The 25,544-nt window shown below is 45.9% G+C and overlaps 1 protein-coding gene across 2 annotated transcripts in view; it reads right to left on the reverse strand.

Annotated features, from left to right (window-relative positions):
* ARID3B (AT-rich interaction domain 3B) overlaps nt 1–25,544 on the reverse strand; it is a 48,224-nt gene that overhangs the window by 10,019 nt on the left and 12,661 nt on the right. For both annotated transcript variants that reach the window (XM_027521412.1, XM_027521411.1), the window contains exons 3-4: nt 10,522–10,593; nt 10,228–10,300 (exon numbers count right to left, since the gene is read on the reverse strand). In XM_027521412.1, the coding sequence (XP_027377213.1) occupies nt 10,228–10,300; nt 10,522–10,593 (145 nt within the window). The remainder of the gene's footprint in view (nt 1–10,227; nt 10,301–10,521; nt 10,594–25,544) is intronic.

Below are 25,544 nucleotides of genomic sequence, written 5' to 3' on the forward strand. Positions count from 1 at the left end.
TGAAGTTTAATAAGCGAAACTACCATGCAGATTAAACAAACAACGTGCTTCTCAGAGTCAAAGCAACCAGCTCTGTGCCAACCCGACAGGGAATATCAAACGCATGCTCCTCCTGTCAGTGGTGTGCCCGCCTGGGTCTGTCACTGGCTCTAAGTGCCTAATGCTGACAGCCCTGAACAGAAGTCACTGGCTCTTCTCGATACTGGCAGGTTTGTGAGTGTCAGGACCTTTATTAAATAGACCAAGGAAGTGAGGACTCTAGTGGTTCAGCCCTTGGCGTCTGAGCCCTGCAATAAGAGGACCGGCAGCACAGGAATGGATGGAGAGCTGGGGGTTTTGAGAAGGTAAAGAAACCATGAAGTCTTTCAGTGGGGCCATAGAGAAGGGGAGACAAGTGTTAAGAGGGGAAGGTGGCTGGGTCTGAGATATACATAGAACAGGCATGGCCGAGTGAGTGACCACCAAGCTGGGCTTGAGGGTGTGCTGTCCTTCAGAAGTGTGTCCTTGGAGAGCCAGCTAACACATGGCTTTGGAACTACACTTGCGAATAGCTTTCAGAGTTTATACTGTTTTCATTAGATTCTCTCCAAGGTGGTAGATCTTCAAATATAGGGTGTGTTTTACTTTTAGAAACAGTCATTCAAGGAAAACAAGCCAGGAAAATAGGATGAAGTGAGCAGGCGGTTTATACTGATTTTGTGTGAAGATGAGGTGTGGCCATACAGCATGACAGATTTCCTCGTGTGGCTTGAACTGCCTCTGAAGGCAGCTCCCCAGGGAGGAATTATAGATTCCCTCAGAGCAGTCACTGGACTAAATGTCTAGTCATTTGAGATGACTTCTTTCAAAGACAACAACATCATAGATGTGAAAAGTCATTAAAAATTCGCCTCTTTATAGTCACACAGCAACTGACTGCGTTAGGCTGGGAGTTGCTCAGGGGCAAGGGAAACGGGCAGATACGGGACCTGAGAAGATGAGTTAGGAGCAAGGTGGCATTCTGAGTCCCCAGGGTGACCTCTCCCCTACACCAGGGCTGCTCTGCCACCCAGCCCCACTCTGGGCACGTGGGGGTCGTGATTTCTCTCAGCAGGGCCCCTACTACCTGGCCAGGCACCCCAGTTCCAGGAATTGGCAGGTAAGAGGAACAGGCGTTTTCCTCCTCATGGATGGCCCTCCACAAAACCCCTAAAAGTAGCATCCAGAGCAGGTGGGCCCCTCAGTCCCACCAGAAACAAAGCTGACCATATCCTGCAAGCCAACTTTAGATGACATCCTGGCTTTCTCACATTAAGCAGCCAGTCCGGACATAAAACCTGCCCTGGTTTTGATTTTTTCGACAACTAAGACAGAAGCAGGGTCCTCAGGCTAGTCTGGCTCTGTGGTCTGCCCTGTGCTTAGTGGGCCTAGGAGCCATCTCCTGTGTCCCAAGGAGACTCAACTACGAAAGAGGGGGAGAAGACCTTTTAGCTGAGTTTCCCTCCCTGAACAAGGCGAAAAAAACCCAAGAACATCATACTGGGGCGTGGGGATGGGGGGCTGACATATTCAGGCCTCAGTTTCCCTGTCTGGCTGAAGCAGGGAATTTGGACTAGATGACTTCCAGCTCTAAAGTCCTATGAGTCTAGGAATAAAAACTCGAAGTTCAAGTCTATAAGCAGTGCCTATTCCCCTAGCCTTGGGGGGAAATGGGGGAGCTTCTGGCCCACCCTGTGGGCTGGATTACATCTTACTCTAAAGAGCCTCTTCACCTGAGAGACAGCTGGCCTCAGTCCACAATAAAAGCCAAAGCAACCTGCAGAGAGCCAGGAAGGAGGCCAGCAGCTAGTGCAGAGCACTCTCCGTGGGTCACCAGCATTGGCCCTGCAGGGGGCCGAATCCCCGCCCCTGTTACACCTCCCAGAGTGGGCGGGAGCACGTTGCGGGAAACCCTGTGGGCTGTCAGTCACTGCTATCAAAGCAGGAGCTTGGATTGAGGGTAATTAATCATGGTCCCTCTGACAGCAATCCAGGGCCTTATCTGTACCCCAAGAAATGCTGCTGGTCTCCAGTTCCCTCCTCAATAAAGGAGACTGACAGTTCCAACAAAGAGGCCCCTTATCAGATTTCAGCCAGGGAGCCTGAAGCAGCCCGAGGGAGATGCGGAAAGGGCTTTTATGAGGCTGGGACCAGGCACGCTGCTGGGGGCTCCGGGGGCTTTACCCCGGGGGGTAGGAACGCTGCTGGGCTGGGCGCTGGCCCTAGTGCTGCTGTCCGGGGCCTTCAGTGCAAATGGAGCCAAACAAAGCCTGCTCCTGGTCCTCGGACTCCTCCCTGGGACTCCTCCCTGGCACCGGGACTGGAGACACAGCAGAGCAGGGACGAGTGCAGAGCGGGGAGATGGGTTCCTCGAGCATGATGGGCATATTAAGAGAGGACCACTTCCTCCCCACCACAGAGAGTGGGCACGTTCCAGGGATGACCAGAAGCAATCGAGGGCAGGGACCCAGGACAGAAGGCACATGGCTGCCTTCCTGCCTACTGGTCAGGGGTGAGTGCCCAGGACCCAGGGCGTGGCCCTGCCCAGGACCCTCGCTGCCTTTCCTGACTTTGAACAAGATCATTAATCATTTCCATAACACGTCAAGAGAGCTGGGAGCCTGGAAGAGTTAAGTCCCCATTTAAGCGGGAACGCAGAGAGGCAGGCAAGCCTCCTGCTTACTCCTCTGCATATGAATTCCTGCCCAGCTCTACAAGTAGGGGAATGACTGGTGGTATTTTCCCCGTGACTCGCTAATGTAGAAAATACTTCCCACTGAGACACTAGGCAGCAGGGAGTGGTGGCATGCCATGTGTGTGGAGCTGACTGTTCCAGAAGTCAGGGTGGAGTAAGGATGCGCAGATACCCCGATACTGGACTGGGCCTACACACACCCTTCAGCCCTCTACCACGAGCTCTCACTGAGGAGGCCTGACTGACACAGGGCCTGGTGCCTAGAGCCCAGATGAGTAGCTTAAGGATACCGCCCAGCAGATCTTTTCTGCTGTGTACACCCCACTATCCATTGCTCATAGCAAAATACAGAACATTTCCAGCACTCCAGAAAACTCTTCCATTATCCTTCCCAATCAATACCCACTGCCCACCCCACTCAGAGGTAACCATTATCCTGTATCACTATAGGTGATTTTCTTGAACTTTACACAAACTGAAGAATGCAGTATATACAGTTTTCCGTGAAGGGCTTCTTGTGTTACACATTAGGCCTGTGAGAGTCATCCCAGCTGGGTACACAGCAATTCATTCTTTGTTACTGCTGTGTGGGATTCACTGCACTAGAGGACTATGCCACCATTTAGTTGTCCGTTTTACTACTGACGGACGTTTCAGTTCTTTCCCGTTTTTGTCTATAATGAATGGTGTTGCTAAGAATACTCTTGCGTGTGTCTTTTAGTGAACCAGAGCTTTCGTTTCCATTGGGGATACACCTGGAGGTTTAACTGCTGGGTAACAGGGTTGGCATTCATTTAGCTTTAGTAAACACCACTGAACAGATTTCGAGTAGTGATGCCCATTTATAGTCCCACCAGCAACGAATGGAGTTCTGGAGGCACCACAACCTGAGAGGCTAACTTCAGACCCATTACCCTTCTTGATACTCGAGCTCAGACCAAGTGCTTTCCTAGCACATGCAGTCTTGTACTCTACTATGGCTGGTAATAAAATTAGGGCCATGGTGGTGCTGTTTCCTCCCATAAAAACTATGCTCAGAGAAGAAAACTAAGGAGTTAGAAGGAGGTGGACCGTCAGGTCTTTGCTTTGCCTGCTGCTGATCAACAGACCGGCCTGAGTTGTCCAGGAGAAGGGTGGAGGGGTGACTGGGGAGAGGCCCAACAACTCAAGGCTATTCTCCCTGAGCAGTGCACGGATGTCTGAGGTTCCACTGCCCAACTGTGCCTCTAGCCTCTCAAGACCCAGGAGATGTTCCCACAGTGTAAGCGGGTCAAACTCTCGCTTCAGACCTTCCCTACACCAATCCTTGGATGGTCTACTGAATACTGGCTCACTTTGGAACAAAGGAGGCCCAACTATCAGTCCATGGAATTCTCCAGGCTAGTGGGTACCCTTCCTTCTGCAGGGGATCTTCCCAACCCAGGGACTGAACCCAGGTTTCCCACATTGCAGGCAGATTCTTTACCAGTTGAGCCACAGGGGAAACCCAAGAATACTGAAGTGGGTAGCCTATCCCTTCTCCAGTGGATCTTCCTGACCCAGGAATCGAACCGCGGTCTCTTGCATTGCAGGCAGATTCTTTACCAACTGAGTTATCAGGGAAGCCCTCAACCCAATTTTACCAAGTGCTAAAAGTACCAATAAATGATTTTGAAGGGGAAGAGGCTGAATTTAAAGATAATAATCAGCTATTCAAATTAATCACGCTTTTCAAAAACCAGTGATCTCTTCCTATTATCATGGATAACTGGTTAGTAATAAGGTATTTAAAAGTGGGGACATGGGGCTTCCCTGGTGGTCCAATGGTTAAGAATCCACTTTGCAACGCAGGGGACACAGGTTCAATCCCTGGTCCAGGAAGATTCCACATGCCTTGGGGCAGCTACGCCGTGTGCCACAACTAATGCTGGTGCTCTAGAACCTGAGAGCCTCAACTACGGAAGCCTGTATGCCCTAAAGCGTGTGCTCCGCGACAAGAGAAGCCATGCTAATAAGCAGCCAGTGCACTGCAATTACAGAGCAGCCCCTGCTTGCCACAACTAGAGAGAGCCCACACGTAGCAATGAAGCTCCGGTAGAGCAAAAAAAAAAGTGGGAGGGGAACCCTAGAACTAGAACATCACTACCACCTGGGGAGAGAAAACCATCTGGCCTAAAACAAAGGATTAATCCTGAGACAAAGATTTGTATTTTGGACTTTCATTTGGGGATAAAGTTGGAAAATGAAGCCCCAAAGCCTATTTTATCTGTCAAAGACAAACATATTTTAGTCTATCAGGAAGAGTGTCCATGGCACAGACCATTTAATGCAAGGTACAAAGAATATATGAGGAACTCCCTTCACCAAGAGGCAAAGCAATATATGTCACGAACATTTCCTTGCCTGAGATGGATAGATAAGCACACAACAGAAGGAAAAACACTCAAATTGCACTTTGAGGCAGACCAAGCCCTTTTCCCACAGTAAATTCTTTGTATATACACATCAAAAACAGATCCAACAATCCATTTGGGAAAACCAAGGTCAGTGTGCAGCCTTGAACAGAACTGGTGGGGGAGGGAGGCCAGTTCTCCGGTGAAGCCCTAACACAACTTGTCCTCCCTGTGACCAAGCAGGTCCTCTGTCTGGTGTGCCAAGCTGGGGCAGGGGCTGGAGGAGAGATCCTCGCTTGTGGGCACTTGGTTAGGGGGCCCGTGATGCTACTGCTAGGGCTTTTCCCGTGCCCCCCTAATCGTGCCTTGACAGACGGCAGCCTCTGTGCCACTGTGACCCGTCAAATCTGCCCTTCCCTGAGAGACAGGCTGTCTTACTCTGAGATGAACACTCGTCTTGCATGAAGACCTGTGCCCCATGTTTATCAGCTAGATGCTGTCAGACCCTCCTGGGCCCTGACCTGTGCAGGTGGGCCACAGTCCCTGTGGGGCTTAGCAGGCTGAAGGAGAGCGGAGGCTTGTCCACTGCCCCAGTGGAAAGTGATGGAGCTGCTGGTGCTAGGGGTCAAGCTTCTCCAGGGGAGTGAGAGTGAGAGAACGAATCCCGGCCTGGGGATGAGGAAACCACGTGCTAAAGCGGCTCTGTGGCCGCAGGGGGGTCATTTAACCCCGGGGCTGGTTCTCCACGGCTACTGTGATAATCTTTGCTCTCTCTATCCCACAGAGGTAGAGCTATGGGGAACAGCAGATCAGATAATGGGTTGAAAGGGTTCTGTAAAGTACACAGGGTAACAATAATAAAATTAACAGCGAAATCATCTTCCTCCTCTTTGATGAAATCATACTTCTGCTTCACTGCCTGGGGAACAAGAGAATGAGCTCTTCTTTCTCAGTGATGAGGGAAGAATGTTCATAAGCCTTTGCTTATGAGACTTCCAAATCAGCACCTGCCCCCCTTGCCCATAGTACCCCCTGGAAAATCTACCAGGGAATAAATAACACCTCAGAAATCACCCACAGTGAGTTAAATTAGTCAAAGAATTTTGTTTACAAATGTTTGGCGCTTTTTTTGGCCTTTTTTTACACCAAAAAAGGTGTATGTATGTGTTTTACACACACACACACACACACACACACCTGCATGTACACACAGCAAAAGGTGAGGAAAAGGCGGCATCAGAGTTCTGAAATCTAACCCATCTTTCTACAGAAACATCTGTGTGGGAAGCACAAGCAAAAGAAACTTGTTTAGTTCAGTGTGGCTTCACTCAGCAAAAGAAGAAACACATGATTCTGCAAGGAAGGGAATGAAGCATTTGGTTTGGCGGGGGGTGGGGCTCCCTGGTGTAGCTTTTAACACAACTATTTTAACAGAAAACTGCACAAGGGGCTTTTCTTCTATTTTGGTTATTGAGGGTGGCTCATTGCTTGCTCACAGCTCAACAGACACAACCACCGACACATAATACAGAACAGAGAACTTGGAAGAAACTTCCAGATTGACTGTAACCGAAACCTTCTCCTTTTAGAGATAAGGAAACTGTGGCCCCCGGAAGAGGAAGGATTTGCTCAGGATGGATGCTGGCCCCAGCTTCACCTGCCTCATCCGCAGGCCTCCCACAGGCTGCAGCAGCCGTTTCGAGGCCGGCAGGACACAGGCACCCACTGGGCACTGCCTCGGCCTCTTCTCAAGTGCCTTTTGGGGCAGGTTTCACTGCTGGGGGTGGGAGGGAGGGGTCACGAGGGTGCAAGTCACCCGGTCTGGCCTAGAAACCAAGGTGCCTGGAGCTGAAAGGCCCATCTGCTGCAGTCAATTCACCCAAACATGTTAACAAGCCGGAGAGCCCCAGCACAAAGCAGCAGTTATGGCCAGGCCCCTCTCCCACTGCACAGCCGTTTTATCACCTGCAGCTGCAGTCATTCGGGGCTTCGGGCTGGGTGCCACCTCCCCTGGAGCCCGGTCCACTTCCTCTGTGGTGTAGCTTCTGTGTCAAAGCTGCCCAGTCCACTCACGGCCCAGGTGGGCATCACTGGGCCTTTCAGACTCTGGCTGCTTTCCGGGGCTCCTCTGAAATCAACTGCTTATCCTTGATCTTAGCTCTGGAGGATGAGCTGCTGACCCACCGCCAAGGTCTATGAGTCTCTTCCTTGCACCCAGCCAGCTAAGAGTGGGCTCCTGAGTGCCCCAGATTCCAATGTGGGAATGACAAATAAGTCACAAATGTCTAGGGGCCCTTGGTCTCACCATTCTGCAAAGAGGAAAGACAGCAAGCTTCATGTGGTTAGAAGCGCAAACTGCTCCCAGTCCCATTGAACCACTCATTCTAAATTTAGGCCATCAGACATGAGTCTTCCAGCGGGGAGATCACTGTGATTTTAAAGGGAACAACCTAACCTCCTCAGTCTTCCTTCTTCAGCCCAACTACACACTGCTTGCCACAGAGAGCTTCCTGAAAGCAGGGAGCTCTGGCGACACTCCCGGGTGCTCCCTTCAATAACTCGGCTATGTCACAGACTGGAGTGCTACCTTCTTGGCCAAACACAGCTCTTCACAATCTGATGCCACCTGATTCATCTAGGCCAGACAAGGGTTCTTCCAGCCCTGTCTAGACCACATATACACCACTGCATTTCTGCCTCCACTCTTCCCATGCTGGAGCTACAGCAACTCTCGGGTCCCTACACTCCAGCCTTGGATGGGGACCAGCACCCACTTGTCTGGCCCTCAGCTACAGGCGGGAAGTTCCTCCCATTGCCAGACACAAGCCCTGCCACCCTCAGATATTGCTGAGTGGAGCTAAGTTGATTTCCCTGAAGAGTTTCTCTGCAGAGCAAATTTTTGATCTTCAACTTCTTTCCTACCCTTCTATGGCAGTGGTTCTAAACAGGGGGACACTTTTGTCCCCCCGGGGACATTTATAATATCTGCAGACATTTTTGGTTATCAAGACTGGGGAGGAGTCCCCCACAAAGGACTATCCAGTCCCCAAAATCAATATGCTGAGGCTGAGGAACCTTATACTAGAGTAATTAACAAGCACCAAAACGGACTCGACTGTTTCCCTTCTATTGTTGACACCAGCAAATAGTGAAATACTGAACCTAAGTGCTGAAGAAAGAAAAAAGATTTACTCAGGGCCTGAATAACTGTAAATAGGATCAAAGAGAGTCACTTCTGCTTTGGGTTCACTCTGGAATAGACTAGACGCAGTCTGGCAGCCCCAGTGCTATGCAATAGCAGGACACTCAGCATACATCCCTCCGTACTGCTGACCTCCAATCACAGGCAGCTAATTGGGGGTGGGGTGGGGGAGGAGAGGCTCCCCACGCCCCACCCCCCCGACCAGGGCAGCTGAGTTAGGAAAACCAACAGAACTGTTCCGACAGGAAATGTGTCCTGAGCGGGGCTCCTCCTCGTCGCTGCCCCCAGGTCGGGCCCTGTGCTGGCACTGGGGACGTGGAGAAATGACAAAGCGGCTGTCCTCAAGGAGAGCCTCATCTACTGGGGACACAGAGCAGTAAACACACAATTACGGATCTTCACTCTTGGCTAGGCTGATATAACTTCCATTTTCCTTTAAAAATCCTTCTGGGAAGGGAGAAAAACAATAAAGCAGAATCTAAAGCAGTGGAGCCACACTGCTGATTAAAATCTATATTGCTATAGCAGCCCCTCTGAGACGAGATCAGGTCCTGGGTTTGCACCAGCTGGGCTTGTGGAGCTTGTAAATAATTAAAAGGTAATTGGAAGGGGAGACCAAAGTATTAAGTGGATTTCTCTCTCTCAGGGCAACCAGGGAGTTTCATTGCTGCCAGTCACATTATCTTTCGGGATTATATTCTTGTTTTTTTACTGACACATGCAGCTCCAGATAACAGTTGGAGGAGTAAACTAATTAGAGCTGCTTAGACTGCTTTGATAGGCTTGGTGATGAGGGGAAACCCAGACTCAAAACTTTCGATTGCCTTTGTAAGGAAACCAGCAGTAATAGGCACACTACTAAGAAGGCAATGAGGCTTTGGAAGGAGGGGGAGAGAAACAGGGATGAGGTTGGTGGGGAGAGGGAGAGGGAGAGAGGGAAAAAGAGGAGTTAACTCAGGATCTTTCATCGCTGGAGGCCGTCATTACAGCCCCACCTATGATAAAGAGGAGGACTTCATTCCCAGGTCTCAATAAAGGAGCTGACACAGAAACCAAGGGCTACACGATCAGGCAGGGTCCCAGGGAACATGCTGGCAGGAGCAGCTCCCCTAAGGCTCTGTCCTGAGGATGAAGAAGATGCCGCTACCCAGGCTGCCGAGAATTATCTCCTAGAGACGCTGGGGTTCTGACCATGCTTCCTGAGGGCTGCCAGCTGGTGAACCCATTGCTGTGACAGAATACAAAGCCAGGAAGTTGAGTCACTGTGGGCTCAAGACTGAGACATGCCATGGTCCCAAGTGGAGATGGTTGGGGGCGGGTGGGTGCAGGAGAATGAGAAGGAGAGAAAGACCAGACGCAGTAAGGGACCGTAAAGCGGATGTCCATGTGCCCTATACTTAAACTGCAGGAGCACCCCAACCAAACCAGTGGATGCAAAAATCAAAGAGCCCATGGATAAGGAAAAAAGAGTTAGCTTTTCCTTCTTGTGGATCATTTCAGAATCCTCCCAACACATCCTGGAGGGCCTCCATTTCTTCATTGGCCATTCTAAGTCTCTATTAAGCCAGATGCACCACCAGGAAGCCCCATATACAAGTTTTAAGTGATATCCAAGACTACTTACTATAAGGCTAAGAAAAAAAGTGTATTTGAATTTGAAATGACTCCAGAGACCAGTTAATCAGAACAGTGACAAGAATAAAGCAGGACCGAATTTGGATGATCATTCCATTCATTTTCTACCCAGGCCCTCTCTGCCCTCTTCAACCTGACTGTCAATTATCCAGCTAAGTATGGGACCAACTGGCAATAAATGGCTCTTGTCCTCCTGGGCTAAGATGCTGGCCCTCCACAGGGAGGATGGCTAAGAGTGACCTGCACACAGTGGACACTCAATAAATATTCAGTGAACTGAAATGATGAGTAGGGTGCACACTCACCCCTCTTCTGCATAAAGACGAAGAGGTCATCCAGGAACTCTTTCCTCTCCGGGTCACTGTCCAGTTCATACAGCTGCAATCCCGAACCCACCAGAAAAAAGAAAAAAACAAAAACACGCCATAGTGAAAATAAATTCCATCTTATGTAGGAAGTCTTACAACAGCGATACACAACCATCTGAATGACTACAGATGTGACTCACAGGCCACTTCTATCCTCATTCCTTGGGGAGCAGATACAATAACCCACTGCAGAACGGCCCCCTCTGTTATCACGAAGGAAACATTACAGACCTTGGCAAAATCACGAGAGATCTCTCTTCCCCGGCCTCCATCTGCATCATCACTCCAGGCCAAACCACCATTCTAAAGGGGAACGAAGCAAGAGGTCAGAAGGCAGTAGGCAGGGAGTGAGGGGGCAAGACAGTCTTTTAGGGTGCAGAGGGGGACCCTGAGCAACTGTGCTCTCCTGGCTCACACTGAAAGACCGACCGCTTGAGTAACCGCCTCTGCCCCGCTAAAAGGGACATCTCGGTTTTGTGCTTTCAATTATGGTTCCAAAACCAGAGGGAGTCAGGTGCAAGAATCGTCTTCATTTGCCGGAGGGGAGCAGGTGTTACTTACACTGGATAACCCTGGAAGAGCGGACACAAAGGCCTAGCTTTGAGAACTGGCTCACCCCTAGTTGATGTTCCAGAAGCCATCGTTCTGAGGTGAACTGTTCTTCTGCGGGTTCAGTGTGGCATGTGTTTGTATGTTTTATGGTGTGCCTGTAAATTATACTGTATGTTGTGAAGATACCTAGCCTGGCCTCGCGCACAACACTTCAGCAGAAGATAAAGGGTCAAAGGGAAAAGATGAAGATCTCGTGGTCTCTCAGCCAAGCCTCACCATCAGAAGCCCTAACTCTAGTGATTAGAACTGCCTAGTGATATGAGGGCCCCGGGGGCCTGAGATTACTCCCAAGATACAGAGAGACTGTTCCATTAGGGTGAAGTTCATTTTCATTAGAGAAGTAATGAAAACCTAATCCTAATTTAATTGATTAGGTCAAACCAACACCGTTCAACTGATTGGGAGGAAATGGCATATATGCTTTTGTTTATGTTCCTGAAATCTGCTTCCTGCTTTTATTCAGTTGAGTAACTCTTCTTTCTCAAATCAGGCATCATCTTCTAGCGGGGGCCTTCCCTTCACACCCAGATGCACAAGTTCTCTGGAAGCACTCTCTGTTCATCTTGAGCTTAGAATCTGACGTTATTTTGGAATTATTTGTCATCCCCACATACTGTAAGCTCCTTGAAAGCAAAGTGTCTTCATCTTTGTACCTGTAGCACACAACACTGCCTGACAATTTTAAGGCTCCAGTGAATATCTGATCAACTATAATCATTGTTAAAAGGCATTAACTGATTATTTGAACCAATTAAGGCACCTCTTCAAAAAAATATACAGACACGTATACCACACAGGAGAGTCCGAAAGGCCCTCTGCTAGTGGAGAGGATGAAATGTCAGAGCAGAAGCTGCCTGTTCACCTCATCCCACCTGTCAATGAAGGACCCAGGGATGGCACTGGACACACTGAGACCATCACTCTCTCCCCCCGCCGCCAGGGCCAAAAGTGCCCACACACACAAGCACACGTGTGCCAGCCAGCTGGCTGGGGTGTGTAAGTGGCTGGGGAGGGACGTCTCGGGCTGGGGAGTGGGCTGAGCTGTAGGCCCACTTTGTGAGAGCAGCAATTTACCACACACCAGGTTAAGGATAACCAAGAAGAAGTGACGCCCTGTCAGCTGACATGAAACAGGCTCCATCAAATTGTTTCCCTGCTTATCTACTGAAAGACGTGTGTAAGGAAGTGTTCAGGAAATGCTATCTGGCTGTGCTCACATCATCTCCCCAGGCAGACGCTGTAGAAACCTTCCTACAGCACCTTCAGCTCAGAGAGGCCAACAACCAAGTGGAACACTGTTTCAAAAAAAAAAAAGCTAAAACCCACGCTGTAATTACAGTCAACAGAAACCTGGTGTCATCTGGTGGCAACTAGCACAATGAATAATCAAGATGAATTATGCCTGTCAGGTCAGCAAAACCAGACAGAGTTACGGTCCCCTTTCAAAGGCTGCAGCAGGTCGCCCTAATGCCCAGTGATTTCGTTTGAGCCAGTAATTCCTGCTGGAAAGTCAATTATCCCGGGAGCCCCTATCAGCTGAAAGACATTTAATGGGGGATCATTGCTGCTTCTGTTATGTCAGCTGTTTACCGTGGCAGCTCAATTCCCAACTCTCTAGCTAGAGATCTGAAGCTGATTTTGCTCACAGGAGGATTCTTTCTCTATCAGTCACCGAGAGAGAGGGAAAAACAGTTTCTTTTTTTGCTAATCACAGTAACCTCGAGGCGCTCTGAATGCTCAGTCAGAAGCTATTTAACACTCAGCCGGGTAGGGAGGAAGGAATCCACAGCCCAGAATCTCAGACAGGGCTTTCCGCAGCAGGAAGGGAGTGTGAAAACAAGCATGCCAGCGCTGGTGCCACCGGTGGTGTGACTACGTGTGAAAATAAACACCTGAGTGTGAGGGCTCGGCTCTGGGAACAGAGGAGAAGGCCTTGCAGGACAGAGGTGTCCTGACTGCCGGTTTTCCCCAGCTCTGCCCGAGTCACAGGACAGTCCAAGCACCGGGACGGTCAGAGTGTGGACTAGTCGTGGCCCACCAAGAACCACTCAGCTTTGAGCTGTGATTTTACCCTGAAATGCACTAGGATGGTGACCAGAGAGGACAAGGAGGCTTGTCAGAACCGGGCGGAAACAGGATACTACATTCTTACGAGCAATCCCCCTGTTTGACCCATTCCTCAGATAGAATGTCCATTAGTGTTTAAAGGAAACACACGAAAAGAGCTGCCTGGGTGTGGAGGTGTTTTCTTTTGTCCAAGGCAAAACTGGACCATTATATAATTGAAAATATTCAGTTGGGGCTGATAGGGACACGTCCACTCTCTCTGCATTGCTCTGTCTTGAGACAGTTAAACTTCCATCTTGATTCACAGGATTTTCTGGCTGAGGTGAGGGTAATTCCTACACCCTGCCTGTCCTTCACGGTCTGGCTGTTTGCTCTGGGAAGCCTCTGCCCACAGTGTCATTCTCTGGGCGGTGTCGCCTCGTGTTCTGGTTATGGTGCCCCTGCCTGTGCCCAGTTTGTAAGCATCCTGTCAGGGTATCCCTGGCTCCCAGCACGTAAAAAGCCCCAACTCATCTGCTGAGACACAGGAAGGGGCTCCTCCATGGAACCTCCAACCCCACAGCCCCTGTCTTCCCTCCCTCCTTTCATTAGGAGGATTACAGGCTTCAGAAGTTATTTTCTTGGTTCTTAACTCTGTTCAACGGCTGCAAACACAGCTCGTTTGTGCACTTAAAGTTTAGGTACAGGAGGTGTGCGTGTGGCTGCTGGGAAGTTTTCAGCTCGGAAATGACTGAATTTCTTGAATGTAGCATGTGGCTGACAGCAGCTAGTGGAAGAGGAACACAGGGAATGGTAGAAGCGCATGTGGAGAAAATACACCCCCGAAGAGTCAGCTCAGTAAAGATCAAGAGGGGTCCCCAAGTAAACCATTTCAGTTGAAGGTCGCCACATGCAGTCGAGCAGCCAGGGAAGAGGCTTTGTTCCCTGTGGGCAGCAGGCAGCCAGGATTCAACAGCCCAGAGACGTGCGGAAGCAACAGTAGCCAGAGTGGCCGCTCGCTGCCATTTACGACCTTCTCAGCCTCCCCTACTTGAGGGCTCACTTTACCGGCTTTGATCTCACCAGGAACTCACAGGAAACTGACAGTTTGTTCCCAAATACCCACCTAAGGCTAGCTTTCCCTACCATACCCACATTCAGTTCATTTCCCCCAGGGAGGCCACAGAGTGTTTTGCCTATAAATCTCTCAAAATTGGTTGTGAAAGAAAGCTGTAGAAAGAAGAAAGCAGAGCAGGAAGCTAGTGTCTGCACATCTTCTGTGTAACCAGGGCCGGACCCAGAGCTAACCAAGCAATTTCTCCCTAATTCCACAATGGAGAGGGGGTTATTTGCAGATGGGAAAATAACGGCTCACAGAGCAAGTAAGTCACCTTGCCCGCAGTCTCAGAGCTTCTCAGTGGCAGCATCAGCATCGAAGCCCAGGTCTGCCTGTCTCTCTGGTACACCACCACACTGCCTCGTGGGTGCAAAGAACAGTCGAAAGTGTTCTGGGTGGGACCTCAGGAAGGGATGGAGGGAAGAAATGAAGAATAATGTTCTCTGTACGCAGAACGCCTACAAATGCCAGGTCTTGCTTGGCCTTGGGCGGCTCTGTCAACGGGAGATTCTTTTACTCCTTGATTCTTCTCACTGGTTTCACCTGGCAGGTGCAGCCAAACAGAAAACCAGCCCTCCCACAGGCCTTGCCCAGGGGACTTATCTGGGACTACCGAGGGCACCAGAGTAACAACAGCTCACCTTTTACCACTACCTTCCAAACAGAACGTCCTGGCTAAGAGGAGCTGCCCACCTTCCCCTCAGGACAGAGAGAAGGGGAGAGAGACAAGCCGGTGAGTGCTCTGAGGGGGCTGAAAGAATATGGCACCTAGCGCTCCCAACCTGCTCATAGAAGGCCGAAAAAAATAACCGATCAGAGTCTAACCTAACTGCCACTCAAAATTTAAATACTGCCTCCTCAACACTTCAACCCTGGAAGGGGCAATGTATTCATCATCCTTGAAAATCGAAAAGGCTGCCTTGTGGAAGAGGAAGTGGGCTTGTCTTTTTTTTTTTCCTTTTCCCTCTAAAGCCCCAGAGGACAGAACTAGAGTCACCGAGCAGAAGTTAACCAGAAGTTAACCGAGAGAAGATTTCAGGCTGATTACAAGAAAGACTTTTCCAACAATCAGAACGGCCCAGGAATGGAGTGGGCCTTCTCAGGAGGTGGGCTGCTTCCTGTCCCCAGAGGACTGTCTGTCTGCTGTGTCATGGTGTGGAATCCAACGTGAGATGGGGCCCCTAGGAGAAGCAAAGAGCCCAGGACATTCACTCAGCGCTGCTTTCCTGAGCACCTGCCTCATTTAAGAGAAGTGTGCAGGCTGCTGAGGAGAATCACTACTTCCCCCAAAGTGGTTCCCACACTGGAGTTCTACCACAAAGCTGGAAGAACAAGCTGAACACACACAGCATTTAATAGGCAGAGCAAGCCAAAGGGCCAAAACACAAAGTGCCAGGGAGCTGGGAGGAAGGAGGTGCTCAGAGGTGAGGATGAAGCTGGCCCGGAAGAACGGCCGAGAGGTTTACAGCCTCAGTGAGCGTGGAGTGGGGGATAAACAGGCATGTTTTGGCAGGGAGGATGCAAGTCTGAATAGTTAAGGTGGAAAGAGGCTGTGAGATGCCTTGAATACCAGGAGGAAATTTAAGCTCTGAAACGTGAAGAGCGGGGAGGCCGTGGATGTTTTCTGAACAGAAAAACAGATGATTAAATCAGTGCTTTAGCTGATTTTAATGATCCATTTTTGTTGGAAAATGCATGATATACACATACAAATGTCTGTAGGCACCTAATTAGACTGGAATTATGGGAGATTTTCACTTTTTTTCAATTTTTTCATTTTATTCATTCACATACAAACATTGGATCACCAGGATATACGAGATACTGTGAAAGTTTCTAAGGGGAAGAGAACAAGATAGATAAGAACCTCTGACTTATTGGATGTTAGAATCTAATGGTGAGAGAGAGAGATGATTTTAAAAACTGTTTATTTTCTCTAGATTAACATCTGAATCATCTGTCATGACCCAACACTTGCTTCTCCTCCCCACCCATACCCACAACAAAGAAAATTCAGACTGCACTAAAATTATAGACTAATGAACTGATACAATCACAATATTTAGTGTTTCAGGTAAGATAGCAATATGACTCTTCACTTAATAAAATGTATTTTTAATGTTTCTCGGTAATGATTCACAAGGTCAATACATTACTTTTGTAAACAGCAGTGAAGATTTGAGAGGAAAATCCAGCACTGGGGCTGGCCACACTGAGAATCTGGGTTGAGGGTGGGCAGAGCAGTAGAACCGGGGAGAAATGACTGTCCTAAGAGCAGCCAAGTCAGAGAATCAACTAGATCTGGACGGAGGGGATGAAACAGGACAAGAAGAATGAATCTGAATCTTAACGTGAGAAAAGTCAGTTCCAATGAAAAAGGAGCGATGCTGGGCAGGGGATCAAGCAGGACGCCTTGGAGCACTAATGAAAACAGCCCACTGTCTCTGGGGGTGTGTTACAGGTGACGAGAACAATCCCACAGCCCTGGATGAAGCCAGGCTATAGCAGCTGGCAGCAGCAGGAGCCAAAGGCTTATTGCCAAACTTCCAGTGAGAAGAGACATTTAACCAGCGTCTCCTGACCCAAGAAAGGTACCTTGGGCTTTTTCACTGGGGATCTGGAAGAAGAAGAAGAAAAAAAAAAAACCAACCAGACCACGCCTCTAAGACCTTAGGAGCCAGCACTGCATTCCTTAGAGCTGTGCCTCCCCAGAGACAGAAGCGCCTGACTTTAAAAGCAATTAAGTATCTAGGCTATTTTAGGATTACTCCTTGACCACCTGGAATATCTTATTAAAGCACAGCTCAGATGTCCAAAGCAATTTTAGTCCCCATTCCTCACTCTTCCCCAAGGCAAGAGTTAACCCTTTCCTTCAGGTTTAAAGCACAGAGGCTAAGTTACTAGCTCTTCACTTGAGCTCCCCATATTCTGAAACCTCTAAGAAGCTGTCCTGTCCTTAGAACACCATCACACACACTACAGCTTTACAGAGATTCTTGAGTGTTCTCTGAAAGCAACACAACAGTAATGTGTTTCCTTTCTGTCTACTCTATAATCTGATAGATAATGAATCCCACCCACCTTTCAGATCTGGGCAAATTCCTGGGCCTTGAACCTCATAGTCAGCTCCATGGGTAGACTTCAAAGGGCTGATCCCAAGCTCAAGGATATCAGCTGGTAACTTTGAAATATAAAGTGTAACAAAAGTATTCCAGCTGAATACTGCTGTTGTTAGTACTGTTCTTTTTTTAAAATAAGCAACACATGAACTACCTTTTCTTTGCTATGCCTGTGTCTCTGTAGGTATTACCCCTAACACTTGTGACTGTCTACTACTGGACAAGTGGATAATGCTGTAATGTTAAATGTCCAGTTCCCAGATCTCAAGAAGAAAAGAAAAAACACCTCTGGTCTCCCACCAGTTTTAACTGATCCCAAGAGGTAATGAGACATGCACAAAGGGGTAATGGGCTGGATTACAGGAGAATCCTGAAAGGAGAGGGGAGCCCCAGGAAGTAAAACAGATACTGTTAGAAGCGACACTGTTGGACTCCAGAACCCTACTGATAAGATCAGGATCACTGCTCTTAGCTCAACGGCTCAGGCCTTGGAAGCACTGGAGTTATCATTATCAGATGCACACCTTCCGCTGTCAGGTAACTTTAGCAGGAACCAGAAAGTGCTTCCCCACGTTCTTACTGGCAACAAAGGTCAATTCAAACTCGGTGGCTTGGAAAAAGAGCCAAGGGACCCTTTTCTGATTAAGCAGCAGAAAGGGGGAAGGGTGGAGGAAGGGAGAGAGGGTGGCAGTCCTGCCTTTCCATCTAGGCATATAATCACACTTTCATGCCATAATCAAGAAGACTGCCCAGAAATGGGGTGTTCCTACAAAAAGGAGGAAGAAAACTCCAACACACTGTTGGGGATGAAAACACATCTATACCGAAGAGTGAAGTGGCCCCGACAAGGCTAAGTCTAAGCACCCCACAGGAAAGTTCCAGCTCCTTTTCTCTGCAGTATTTGAGTCAGCAGCACAGATTATTCACGCCGTTAGCTACCAACCACCTGACTGTCCATAATGGTTGCTGACATCCCTTCACACGGCAGAGCTCAGGAAGCCAGAGCGGGAGAGCCGAGCGGGAGAACACCTGCCCTGAGACCTGAAGAGGTCAAGAAACCTGCCCTAAGTCAGTGCTTCAGAAAGGTTTCACAATTTTTTTTCAAACTACATATTTTAAATGTATAGAAAGAACAATTTTTTTTTAAACTGCTATGATGAATTATTTCATAAAGTAAAAAAAAAAACAAAAAAAAAACTTTTCCTTCAAGTTTGGGATTCTACAGAGCAAGTTTCCTCAGGCAGAAGAGTTGCATCATGTTTAGAAATCAATCCCACTGACAATCTGAGAGCTTCTCCTAGGGCTTTGCCCACCCCACTCCCACCCCCGCTCCACAGGTGGATGGCACTGTGGCACACACATTGCGACTCTGATGCCAGCCACCCCTGTGCTGCCTGCCACCTCTCCCAGGCTGAATCTCTCTCATACAGAGACGGGAACTTACTCCTCTGAGGCGCCTGTGCCCCTGGCACAGGGCCTGGCAGACAGAAGGGGCTCAAATGAACATCAGTACCTGAAAAAGAAGCCAAAGGAATGACGTTCGGAGAGTCGCTATGGGCTAAGTGATGAATTTGGGGGGGCGGGGAATCACACACTGAAAAGCAGGTGAACTTCCAGTTTTAAAGGACAACTCCATAAAAGGGAACTAAAAGGCAATATAAGCCATTTCTTAGAGAAAACAATTTAAAGTTCAGGAAGATAACAGAAGAGACTGTAGTCCCACCCTCCTCCCCTTCCCAGGCCAGCCAAAAAGAAGTTTGTTCATACATTCAATTAGAAAAGCTTTAAAAAATGGTAACACTCAGTGATAAGAAGGGATTGGGCCAATGGGATCACCTAGATTCCCAGGGGAAAATATTAAAACACCAGCACCTTTTCTGAAAGTCACTTGCCTTAAAATGCCTATGTCAATAAAAACAGCAGCAGCAATAACAAGTAATAATAACTGCTAACCCAGCCCTATTCCAGTGTTTTATGTGCATTAAACATTTAAACCTCAGCACCATGCTCTGAGGAAGGTACTATTACAACCCTTATTTTTCACATGAGAAAACCGAGGCACAAGGAAGACACGAGGAAGTGACTTGAAGAAGGCTGCCGAGTGATCCAAGAGTGCGGCTGAGAAACTAACGCGGCTGTGCACCTTCAAGTACCTGCTGGTAACTGCCTTGCCTGCTTAGTCTCCTCCTGACCGTGTAGTTCTGTTCTATGAATCTACCCAAAAGCAGCAACTAGAAATACAGTACATCTTTATTTATAATAAGAAAAAATGGCAGAAGCCTAACAGTGTGACAGTAAGGGAACAGGGAACACGTGAAAGCCCTCTCCATGTGACAGAACACTGTGCAGCCATTTAACACAGCTTTTTAAAAGAGTTCAATCCCTACTTCACATCCTTCCCACTAATTCTAGATGGAGTTAAGATACACATATAAAAATACAACCATAAAATAACAACATATATATATTTTATAATCTTGGGAGATGGGAGGGCCTTTTTACGTATAACAGAAATCATAAAGGGAAAAGTCAATTAGGTTTAGCAACATCAAAAATTTAAAGTACCAGGTGAAAGAACTATAATTAAGCTGAAAAGCCAACAACTGAGAAAAACACTTGAAACACAAAGACCAGGATCTATGTGCACAAGAGCTACTACAGATCAGTAAGAAAAGATAACAGAATAGAAAAAAACAAGTAAAGGCAACATAATACAGCACACCAAAACTCGTGGAATGCAGCAAAAGCAGCACTAGGAGAGAAGCTTACAGTTGTAACAAACATCTACATTAAAAAGTAAGAGAGATGTCAAATAACCTAACTATACTTCAAGGAGCCAGAAAAGGAACAAACTAAGCCCAAAGTTAGCAGAAGGAAGGAAATAATAAAGATTAGGGCAGAAATAAACAAAACAGAGAACAGAAAAACATCAACGAAACTAACAGGTTTTTTTAGAGATAAACAAAATTGACAAACCTTTTCAGTTAAATTAAGAAAAAAAGAGAAGACATATTCAGAAATGAAACAGCAGACATCACAACAATGCCACAGAAATAAAAAGGATTATAAGAGCCTACCCTGAATGATTATATGCAAGCAAACTGGATAATCTGGAAGAAATGGATACGTTCCCAGAAACTTACACCCACCCAGACTAAATCATGAAGAAAGAGAAAATCTGAAGAGACCTATAATTAGTAAGGAGACTGAATCGTAATCAAAAACCTCACAACAAAGAAAAGCCCTGGAAGGGACAGCCTCACAAGTAAATTCTACCAAACATTTAGAGAATTAAAACATCAATCCTTCCCAAACTCTGTCCAAAAACTGAAGAGGAGGGAATACTTCTAAACTCATTTTATGAGGCCAGTACTACCCTGATACCAAAGCCAGAAAAAGCCACTACAAGAAAACTATCCGATGAATATAAATGTAAAATCCTTAATAGCAAACCACATTTGAGAGCACATTAAAAGGATCATACAGCATGACCAAGTAGGATTGATCCCTGGAATGCAAGGATGATTCAACATTCAAAAATCAATCAATGTGCCATACCACATTAACTGAACAAAGGATTAACGTCACAAGATTATCTCAAGAGATGCAGAAAAAGAAACTGACAAAATTTAACACTGTTCCATGATAAAAATACTCAACAAACTAGGAAAAGAATGAATGGTTTCAACATTTTAAAGGCCATATATGAAAAGTCTCTAGCTAACATCCTACTCAATGATGAAAAACTAAAAGCTCTTCCTCTAAGATCAGGAACAAGGCAATGATGCATACTCTTACCACTTCTATTCATCATAGTCCTGGAAGCCCTAACTAGAACAATTAGGCAAGAAAAAGAAGTAAACAGGCATCCAAACTGGAAGGGAAAAAAATAACCTTACCTCTGCTGGCAGATGACACGCACTTATATGAATCAATAGAAACCTTTAAAGATGCCACACATACAGCACACTCATAAACTGTTAGATCTAATAAATGAATTCTATAGGATACCCAATCAACATACAAAAATCAGTTCTGTTTCTGTACATTAACAACAAACAACCTGAGAAAGAAATTAAGAAAAGCAATCTCATTTCTTTGCAAATCATCAAACAGAACAAAATACCTAAAATGAATCTTACTAAAGAGATTAAAGATTTGTATACTGAAAACTACAAAACATTACTGAATGAAAACAAAGGAGATACAGATAAATGGAAATACATCCTGTGTTCATGAACTGGAAGAACTTAATATTGTAGAATCTCCATGCTACCCAAAAGTGATCTACAGATTTAATGCAACCCTGACCCAAATCCCAAGGGCATATATTAACAGAAAAAGAAAAAACAATTCTAAAATTCTTTGGAACCACAAAGGACCCCAATAGCTAAAACAATTCTGAGAAAGACGAACAAAGCTGAGGCCTCAGACATCCTGATTACAGAACATATTACAAAGCTACAATAATAAAATAGTATGATACTAGCATAAAGACAAACATATAGACCAAGAGAAGAGAATATAGAGCCCAGAAATAAACCCATGTACATATGATCAACTGATTTTTGACAGGATGCCAAGAATACACAATGGGGAAAGGACAGTCCCTTCAACAAATGGTGTTGGGAAAACTGGATATCCACATTCAAGAAATAGATTCTTATTTTACACCATACACAAAAAAATCATTTCAACCAAAATGTAAATAAGCCTAAATAAAGTGAAATAAACCACTCACAGAAGGACAAGTACTGTGTGATTCCATTTGTATGAAGTATCTAAAGTAAACTCAGTGAAGAAGAAAGTAGAATGGTGGGGAACGCCTTGGTGGGCCAGTGGTTAGGACTGTGCTCCCAATGCAGGGAGCCCAGGTTTGATTCCTGGTCAGGGAACTAGATACCACAACTAAAGTTCACACGCCGCAACTAAAGATCCCTCGTGCTGCAACTATGACATGGCGCAGCCAAACAAATAAACAGATTTCAGGAAAAGAAAGGAAAAAAGTAGAATGGTGGTTACCAGGGCCTGGGGCGGGGGTGGGAGGGTAAGAAATGGGAAGCTTAATGGGTGTAACTTTGCCATCCAAAATAGAAAAGTTCTGAAGATCTGCTGTACAACACTGTGCGTAGAGCTAATAATATGAACTATATACTTAAAAACGTGTTAGAGTAAATCCTGTGCTTTTCACAGTTAAAAAAAAGAAAAATGAGCAAAGGCAGGGTAAGTCACAGAACAAATACAAAAGGCAAATAAACATATGAAAAGACAGTCATATACATACACCTGCAGATTAAGCAGACTGTAACTTCTAGAATATTTCATCTAGCCTACCACAGCAATACAGACAGAAGGGCAAAGGGTCAAACAGCACCTACAAACGCAGTCTGCTTTTATACTAAACACATATGTTCTCACACATTCTGTGGTCACACACTAAATAGGTAAATACACGGGAACAGTCATAGAGGCTGATTCATTCCTAACTGCGGCCTCCTGTGGGATTGGAGGATCGGCTGGGAGAGAGCAAGGTAGGCAACCAGACACTCTATTTTTAAAAACTATACATTTTTACTCTGCATTTTTACTGTATTTTTCTATATTGTTTCAATTTTTCCTGAGCATCTATTCAACATTACTTCAACAATTCTGAGATATGATTATAAAAACACTAATAAATGGATCTTTATAAACATGTGTGAAAAGATAGTCATAATACTGAGTAAAAAACTAAGTTGTAAAACTTCTATATCTACTAAAAACAAGTAAATGTATTTGTGACGAGAAAATACTCTGAAAAGGTATAGACCAAACAATGACCTGTGGAAGGTTAGGCTGACTTTTACTTTATGTGTTTCTGTATCTTAAAAATTATTTGAGTCAATATAACTTGTGATATCTTTTATAAAATAAAACTATTTTAAAACAACACTTTAAAATAAATTTTAATTATAAATATTGCTCATGGGCTATTAGGTAGTAAAAGCTGAACACAAAAATAAAACAACAACAAAAAAGTGCCTATAATAGGCATTTTAAAAAAAGCACACAAAGAAAATACAAAAAAAGTTTACATTTATACTGAAGTTATGTGGTTGATTATATTTTCTTCTTTACAAACTTTTAAAAATTTACTTATTTAATTGGAGGATTAATTACAATATTGTGATGGCCTCTGCCATACAAAGTTTTTTAAAAATATTTATTTATTGGGCTGTGCTGGGTCTTAGCTGCGGCATGTGGGATCTGGTTTCCCAGCCTGGGACTGAACCAGAACCCTCTGCGTTGGGAGTGTGGAGTTTTAGCCACTGGACTACCAGGGAAGTCCCTTCCTTACAAATTTTCATATTTTCTAAAATGTGTCTGAATTACTTGGAAAATCAGAAAAAAATAGTTGCTTTTAGCTAATGAAACAACTTAGAAAAGATTATGTTTGCCCTGCTCTCTCTAGAATATTGAGAGGAGAGGCATGGAGGCAGAAGTTGGACCACCTGTGTTCACAGCCCAGCTTCCCAACTCTGCCCCCTTCTCTCCTCACCTGTAAAATAAAACAAACACATAAACGGGGCGACCACCAGGGCCTACTTCACACAACTCACTGAAATAAGGCAAACTCCCAGCACAGGAGAGGCACAAATGCTGACGCGATCAAAAACCAATGAAAAACCAAAGCAGCAAACAAAATCGTGAGTGAGAAGAGTCTGATGTAGAGCAACTCTACCACCTTCTTGTCTCCAAAGAAAACCCCACTAGAAATGTTAGATAAAATTTAATACTCCACACCCCTTACACACACAGCTAAGCTTGAAACCAAGAAGGAAAGCGGAGTCTACTGTGTCATGAACAAAAAGGGAGGAATCAGAGACTAGTGAGCAGGCGCCAAAGCTGAAGGACTCAAGGGAGAAAGCACCCAGATATAGTTCTTAAAAGCAGAGGGCTGAGGACTGGGGATTTAATCACCCCTAAGAAAGAAGAGTCCAGGCTACAGGCCCCCTGCATGCCAGGAACCAGAGCTGAGATAAATTCATAAAGCTAGAGGCCAGGAAGGACTATACTTCTATACCATTGCCCCACCCCCGCCATGAACTGGAGCCTAAAAAACTGCCCACCAACCTGCAGAAGAAGCAAGGAACCTTGCCATCTGCGAGGGGCCGCATGGAAAAAGAGGGCTCATAAGAAAATGGAAACTCAGGCTCTCACCAGGTACAGAGTGAGTGTAAGCTACTCAGTCAGCTCTGACTCTCTGTGATCCCACGGACCGTACAGACGTAGAGGTACAGATGCAGACTCCAAATGCACACACCCCAAACCAATGGCAACCAGCTAAATTTGTAGGGCCCCAGCAGAGGAGAAAACAAAACTCCCCTTCAGAATGTTTCCATAATCCAAAACACATGGGAATCCCATGGAAACTAATCCCAACTCAAAATAGGCTTACGTTGAAAAACAAAAACAAACCACTGCAAGAGGAAATAAACCATCAGAGGGGAGCGTGACATAAGGGGAACTTGCACTTCAAGAATTAGAGATAATAATAATAATCTAAAAGCATCTTTAAAACAAGCATGCTGAAAGATGACAGAATGCTGGTAATGGTGAAAGCTGGGCAAAGGACACACGTGGTTCATTACCATTTCCTTCTTTTGTATCTATGACATTCTCATAATAAAAAGGTTTTAACAAGCCCATAATAAAAAGTTTTTTTAAAAGTTAAAGAAGTTCAAAGAGCTAAAGGAAGAAATAGAAACCATATGGTAAGAAGAGGCAGTTTTTTTAAACCAAAAAAGAGAATAGAAACTAAAACACAATATTAAGATAACTACTTTTTTGGTTAAGTAGTATAGACAGAGCTGAAGAGAGAATCAGACCCTGGAAAACAGAATGTGAAAATATTCTAGAATGCAGGAAAAAGACATAAAGAGACTCAGTTATAAAGAAAAGCTACTAGGAAGGCTAAAGAGAAGGTTCAAATACTTCTAGTAGAATAGTGGTCAAGGAAAAATAGGAGCCAAGGTGGGAAGGAAACACCAAGTTGAAGGAGCAGATTAAGGCCCAGGTGGGGTAAATAAAAATATGTTCAAACCCAGAACACTAGTATAATACAAGTGCAAAACAGCAGAGTCAGAAAAATTTTTTAAGCTAAAAAAGAGGGAAAAAAGATTCACAAAGGTGACAATTAAACTGACAATAGACTTCTCAATAGCAAAAATAGTTATTAGGAGATAAATGGGACCATATCCTCAAAGTGTTAAGGCAAATAACGGTCACTCTAGAATCTACATTTATGAACAATGGTACAAGATTAGGGGCAAGATAAAGAAAGATATATATCTAAAAGAATTTTTTTCAGTACCAAGACT

This window comes from Bos indicus x Bos taurus, chromosome 21 (assembly GCF_003369695.1).
Source record: "Bos indicus x Bos taurus breed Angus x Brahman F1 hybrid chromosome 21, Bos_hybrid_MaternalHap_v2.0, whole genome shotgun sequence".
Lineage (NCBI taxonomy): Eukaryota > Metazoa > Chordata > Mammalia > Artiodactyla > Bovidae > Bos > Bos indicus x Bos taurus.